General features: G+C 35.1%; 1 protein-coding gene across 4 annotated transcripts in view; it reads right to left on the reverse strand.

Moving 5' to 3' along the window:
- Positions 1-1,561: 1,561 nt before the first annotated feature.
- Positions 1,562-7,148, reverse strand: part of LOC111868446 (U11/U12 small nuclear ribonucleoprotein 25 kDa protein) — a 9,099-nt gene continuing 3,512 nt past the window's right edge. For all 4 annotated transcript variants that reach the window (XM_033753053.1, XM_023859076.2, XM_023859077.1 and 1 more), the window contains exons 2-3: positions 5,582-5,854; positions 1,562-4,114 (exon numbers count right to left, since the gene is read on the reverse strand). In XM_033753053.1, coding sequence (XP_033608944.1) covers positions 3,866-4,114; positions 5,582-5,845 — 513 coding nt within the window. In that variant the 5' untranslated portion in view covers positions 5,846-5,854 and the 3' untranslated portion in view covers positions 1,562-3,865. The remainder of the gene's footprint in view (positions 4,115-5,581; positions 5,855-7,148) is intronic.

Genomic DNA, 7,148 nt, shown 5'->3' on the forward strand with positions numbered 1-7,148 from the left:
CTGTTGTGTATTTTTTCTGCAATTCCAGTTCCACATCAAAAGTGACAGTTTCTTAAATACTGGTGTACATGGCTGGCATCACCTTTTGAGAGCCATATGAAACCTAAGTGGAGACAAATGGAATTCAGATATGTCTTCATTCATATAAACGAATTTTGAAATGTTGGGTGTCTCATCAGTTTGCTAAAGCCTGAATATCTGTGCTATGCACATAGAACTCATAGATGAAATTTAATATGTATATTTGTAGATGTTACCTGTATTTACCAGCATGTAGGATGACTGTTGTTAATGTGTGGAAATTTAGTATTTTCAGGTAAGTTAAGTGCGTTCTCTACAGGATTATTAAAAAATTTGCATAGAAATGTAATGCTGAAATCTTCTGATTGAGTAAATGATAGGGAGACAGTATGTGTCATTGATTATGGTGCAGGGGCAGTCAGATGCTCACCCCTTCTGTTATAATTGTAATCTGAACAAGGGGGCACAGATGCAAGATAACAGCCAATATATCTACATATGGATATACTACTTAATGTTATGTTGTATTACAATGAAATTTTCTCCGGTAATCATCTGTATCAATATGAAATTAATTTCCAACATTTTGATATGTTCACACATCGGTCTCTGAAATGGAAATTCATTTCATATTGTGATTGATCACCCAGGAGTACTTCATTGTATTCATTCATTTGAAGAGCGTCAAATCTTATAGTGTGTTACATTCTGTAATTTTGGCCCCTGGCATATATGTAGTATGGAACAGTGTTGCAACAAAGAAATGTTAAAAATTATGTGTTTAACTACAGTAATTGAAATGAATCATATGGCGAATGGAGCAGGATGTACTGTTATCGTGGAGTGCAGTTATATTGTCACCAAGCGCCTGGAGTAAATACCTGCAGGCCATAATTCAAAGTTGAAGGTGCATTAGGTGGGTGCATAATAAGGATTAAATGAAATACAACTTGCATACTTCTGGTGGTATTTTTATTAACAGATTTGATTTCTGATCCCTTATATGTGTTTATGTAAGTAATACTACAAAATTTGTGGGATGAAATGGGAGGAGGAATCCATGTTTGGTAAAGATGATAAATGTCCAGTCATATCTTGTATATGATGTGTTAAGAACATTTGAAATGGCAAATGCAACACTTCCCTTTCACTAAAACTTTTTAAATTACAGTATGTAGATGATCCAAAACGTTTATTTCTCCTTGCCTAATAGTCTCCCTTGTCAAAAATTTCCTCTTCTGTGTACAATGAAGAATGTGTATGATGTACACAAACTTATCTGAAATACCTTGATTATATGATTTCTTCTCTCTACTGACTAGCAGACCTACTGCATAGTGCCACAGATATTTCAGATAAGCTGTAATGGAACTTAAGAAATTACAGGCACAACAAGCATTGAACATCTGAAATATAAAAGCAACAACATACATTATCAATTTTATATCAATTCAGATTTTTTTACCGCAAAACCGATATGTAGGTAATATAATTGCTTAACTTTATTAATAAAAAGTTTTTGTTATGTTATTTTTTATAGTTTTTAATTTTCTCCATGTAGTTAAATGACATTTTGTATATAAATTATTCTCTTTATGTTAAATCAACAGCATGTACTCTGTGCAACAGATTGTATTGAAGTGTAATCATGGTATTGTCATGGCATGAATTTGTACAGAATATATATCTAAATGAAAATCATGTTTTCTTCATTTTAATCTGGTGAAGGTGATTTTCTGTAATGATGATATGTAAATAATTTAGGTAGAAGCAGAAGACAACAGTTATTTACAAGCATCTGACATTCAGATTGGTAGAAAATTAACATGAAAGTACGTGTAACATACGATAAATGATATGAACTCTGTCCCAAGTGCAACAGGATGCTTAAATATAATAATGAAAGTAACATGCCTGACACAGAAAGTGGTGGAAAATGAATGAAAAGGTGGAGGTAAATCTTATCTTTATATAATAAGATGATTTGTACTATATTAACCCATTACTCCTTCTAACATAATAGAGCATAGTAAACCTAGGACTCTGTTCCTTTTGATATAGTAAAATTTCAGTTAAAATTTAAATACCCAAGAAGTAAACTGAGTTGGTAATAGAAAAGTAGAATTTCCTCGTCATTCGACACAAGTAAACATGTTCAAAGGTACCTTCAATGATGTGGTTACATTACTGAATTACGTGTTTTTTTAACAATGTATTCAACTGGAAACAGTGTTTGAATGCAGGGATATGCTGGAGTCACTTATACAATTAAGCCAGATGGGTACAAACAATTCAGAACAGATTAAAGATGCGTGTTAGAAGTAAACGAGACACTATGACGTGCGCTCCACTCTAGAAAGCATTCTAATAGAATTCAGCATTTACAATTGAAAATGCAAGCCCATAATTAAAATTTTGGCAGCACACCCCTTTTAAGACCATGAAAATCATGTTAGACCATCTTATAATCTTATAATTGGTGAAAGAAATTGATATACAGATCAGTGGTGTTTAAATATTTCATGCCCACATACTTGTATTACTTTAAGAAACAATCTTGGAATATGTGTGTCTGTGGATCTGTCACAACCCCTAAAAGACACGGTTAAAAAAATATAAATTCACGCATTTTATAATTCCATAAAGCTATAAAATGTCAATAGGGAGAGACAGATCTAAAAAAGGCAGGTACTTTTGAAACCTTAAAAGTAATGAATCATGTACTGAGACAGCAGAAAGACAGGTGTCTACTCCACTTTTCTGATGCTGTTGGTTTTTGAGTTTTAATGCATTCAAGAGTTTGAGGTGACTATAGACAAAGAAAGAAAGCTGGAAATATTAGATTTTAATATGTGAGACATTGCAGTAGCATGTTGACAGATAGCAGACTGTCAGTTCCTTCCTGTCAGATTTAGTTCACAGGATATATACAATGAAAATCATTTTAAGTATCCCCATAAAATTATTTCTAATTTTCTATCAAAGGTGTTACAATCTTTACATCACTTGTACAACATTCTGTTATACAAAAGCTATGTGTAAGTATGGAGAACGTCATCTTTCACACCTTTCAGCTAGCTCTCTAAGACAGGTCTTTCCTAAACATTTATATTTAGTTGACTGATCAAGGAACATCCTGTTTTGGTAGCTTGAGGTTCATTATAGAGGTCTACAATTGGACCAGACTGAGAGTTAATTTGTGTAATATCAGCAGATCTATTTCAGCTCAATATACTTTCTAGGCATCTGTAAATCTCAAATTTTCAAGATAAAACTGAGAAATGATCTTAAGTTCAGTGTTGATTTTCAGATAATCACCTGCTTTTGCTTTCCCCAGTAAATGCAGTGAATACTGTGAAAGGATTTGAAATTCATACTGAGAGGAAATTTCCAGATTCAAGAAGTGATGATAAAGGACATAGCCCTACAACTGACTTTTTTTAATACAGCGGTTTTTTAACAATTTTTAATTGCAAAAGGAATAACTAATACACTTAGTGCATAGTAAAAAGTGGCTCACTAGTGTTATAAATTGTGATTATGGTATAAAGATTGTTCTACTAGAAGAAATCCTCATTCTTGTCTTGATTCTCAAAAGTTTTAGGGATTCACATCTCAAAATGAAAAGGTTACTCTCACACATGCCTAAGTATTTCCACATTTCCTCACTGATCATCACTTTCATTGCTTGGAACACCTCTTAATTAAGAGATTTTCACACTACAATGTGCTTCTTGTTTCACTGATGTACACTGCTTGCTTAGCCAATATGTTTCTCTGATTTCATTAGAATGGTTTTCACACACTAAAATTATTTCATTATATAGATCATTCTGTTTCAATGTTATCTTGGATCTCTCCTCTGCCCTAGCCGTTTAACAAAGGAAACATAAGATTTATTTCGAATTCCAATATCTGCTAAAAGTGCATTATCATCTTTGAGTTTTGAGCCTTCGTGAACTAGCCAGTTGACACGCCAGATATATCGCCAGCTAATATTCACTGATGACCGTTGATAACGTGTCAGCTTCAATGTAAAATAGCGACGGATGGCACGTTTGAGATCCAAAACAGTGGCCCCCTGCTGTTGCACCTGAAACAAGATACAGTTCTCCATTTAGAACATTTGATGATGTTGACAGTTTGAACTGTTTAACAGTTCTACCAGCAGACTGACAAACACTATACAAGAGAAGAATAAGTATATACTGTATGTCTGCTGCTACAAACTGACCCTCAGAATTTTCATTTCGCCCTAAAAATGATATTGTAATGAAATAAAAATCACCAAGTAGTATATGTTAATGCAATAATTTTCAGTTAGAAATCAATAACATATCTTTCACAAAGCATGAATTTAGCTTGAAAAATGTAGCCTTAAGAATAATTTGAAGCACTCTTAATTCCAAAATTAAGAATTTTACATAATGCAAGTGATAAACTGAACTTTTTAACTCAACATCTCTCATAACAATAGTATTTCGGGTTAATTGCATATGTATTTGTAAGAATTCAAGATTTGACATTTTCACATCAGTTAAGAGATACTGTGGTCTTCTGGTTCATGGGACTGTAATCTGGTACACTGAAATTGGAAATGGTATGTTCCTATGAAACATTGGTGCCATCTAGCACACTATGGTATCATAATCCAGAAGACCATAACAGAAGCAGGCTCTGAATAGGCATTGCTGTGGACTTGAGCAATCTCAGTGAGCATTTGAGACACTATAATATAGATATCTGAAATTGTTTTATTTAGTAGCTCAAAATTTGTGAATATGATTCAAGCATACATAATTCCTGGTCAGTAGTACCTGAAGAACAGGTTTATTATTTATTTGCAACTATGCTGTTAGTAACTCATATTGCATTGAATGACTGGACAGGAAAGAATAAGGAATTGGAAAGGCTCTGGAAGGAAGTAGTTATGGCCTAATTTATGGTACTGTCCTGCCACTTTCCTAGAGGGACAGAGGAAAACCAAGAAGAAATCTCACTAATGATAGTCCCAGCTGAAATTTTGTCCATACACTTTCCAGATGCAAGTCAAAAGCATTACTGCTTCAGGCAGCATGCTCACTGTATCATAAAAATAATGAAGATGCAACAAAGATTTAATTGTATATTATAAAATATGTATTAATCAAATATCAGTTCTCCGAATGACCATAGTGACACTGTAAACAAGGATCAGTATACCCTCTCTATACTGGAAAACATACACAAGTGAAACACAGAAACATGGAAAGTCAATAGTAATGAAGGAAAAGACTTTTTAAGTATCTGAGAACAACACTTCACAAGAATCAAAGAGTTCATGATGAAATTAATATTCTGGGAATGAATATTATTCAGTTCACAAAGTGTTGTCACCCCATCTACTTTCCAAAACATTTAACACTGGGATACACGAAACAATAATTTTGTCATTTTCTTTATGGGTGAGAAAACTGGTCTACTTTAAGAAAGGAATATAAATTACACATCTTTGAAAAGAAAGTTGCTATACCCAATCCCCATGATGGAGAGAATATCATTATTCATTATCTATAATTACCACAACTGGCATTTCTTCTCCATCATCACGAACAACAAAAACTGTCATTGATTGGCCATGCTCAAGAGCAATCTGTGATTGCACTTCTTCCAATGTGACACCACTTGGAAGGTCAGAAAGTAATGGGTCACGCTTCAAAACGTCAGTGAGTGTTTTTTGTGTTATTTCCAACAGTTCCTGGTGACTCAGGACTTCTGGTTCACTGCCAGAAAATTCATCATCTTGCAGAGTCTTGTCACTTTCTTCCTTAACAGACTCTGACATTTTGGAATTCTGAAATAAATGTTAATCCATGCCATAAAATTAACCACTATGAAAATGAATGCACATGATAACCAAATATTCAGATATTGACTGTCAGAGACCTTGCATAAAGTGGGCAGTCATGTTATAAATATGCCAGTGTCATGCAAATTCTCTTATACTTCTAGCCAGATTTGTCTGTCATTAAAACACATTTACTTATTATTCTCTTATTTCAGCCAACAACCAAACATCTGTAAATTTAAATCAAATTATACTATTCAGAGAAGATTGATATGGTCCTGGGTTATGACTTTGTTCAGTAACTACTTACTTACTTACTCATGGCCGCGCCATATCTTAAGCGGTTAGTCACTGGCTTCTCACCGCGGCAGCCCGGGTTAGATCCTGGGTCTGGTCAAGTGGGATTTGCGGTGGACAAAGTGGCGCTGGGGCAGGTTTTCTCCGAGTACTTCGGTTTCCCCTGCCAATCTTCATTCCACCAATTGCTCCACAATGACCCTCACCTATCATCTGGGGCTGGTACAAAAGGCCAGAAGTGGCCACAGTACAAGGGACTTAGTCCCACCCCACTAGTATTAAAAAAAAACTTACTCATGGAGTTAAGCCCTTCTGGAGGAGCCGCCAATTCTGCAGGTACTCAAGAATTTCCCAGCATTTTATGGAACCCGAAGGTTCATCATCATGTTCACAAGAGCCCTCCACTGGTCCCTATCCAGAGCCAGATCTATCCAATCCATACCATCCCATCCCATCTCTCTAAGATCCATTTTAATATTGTCCACCCACCTATGACTTGGTCTTCCCTGTGACCTCTTTCCTTCTGGCTTTCCCATCAATATCCTATATGCATTCCTCATCTCCCCCATTCATGCTACATGACCTGCCCACCTCATCCTCCTTGACCTTATCATTCTAATTATACTTGGAGAAGAGTACAAGTTATGAAGCTCCTTAGTATGCAGTTTTCCCCTTCATCTCTCTTCGGTCCAAATATTCTCCTCAACACCCTGTTCTCAAACACCCTCAGTGTATGTTCCTCCCTTAATGTCAGAGACCAAGTTTCACACCCATACAGAACCACAGGCAAAATTATAGTTTTGTATATTCTAATTTTTATGTTTTTGGACAACAGACAAGAAGACAAAAGGTTCTGGACTGAATGGTTGCAAGCATTACCCAAGTTCAATCGCCTCTTAATTTCCTCCTGAATCAGGTTTTGATCTGTTATCGTTGTTCCCAAATATCTGAACTGTGTCACATTTTTAACATCTTTTTCCTATCTTTATGTCATGATTTTGCC

The sequence above is a fragment of the Cryptotermes secundus genome, unplaced genomic scaffold, assembly GCF_002891405.2.
Source record: "Cryptotermes secundus unplaced genomic scaffold, Csec_1.0 scaffold106, whole genome shotgun sequence".
In the NCBI taxonomy this organism is placed as follows: Eukaryota; Metazoa; Arthropoda; class Insecta; order Blattodea; family Kalotermitidae; genus Cryptotermes; species Cryptotermes secundus.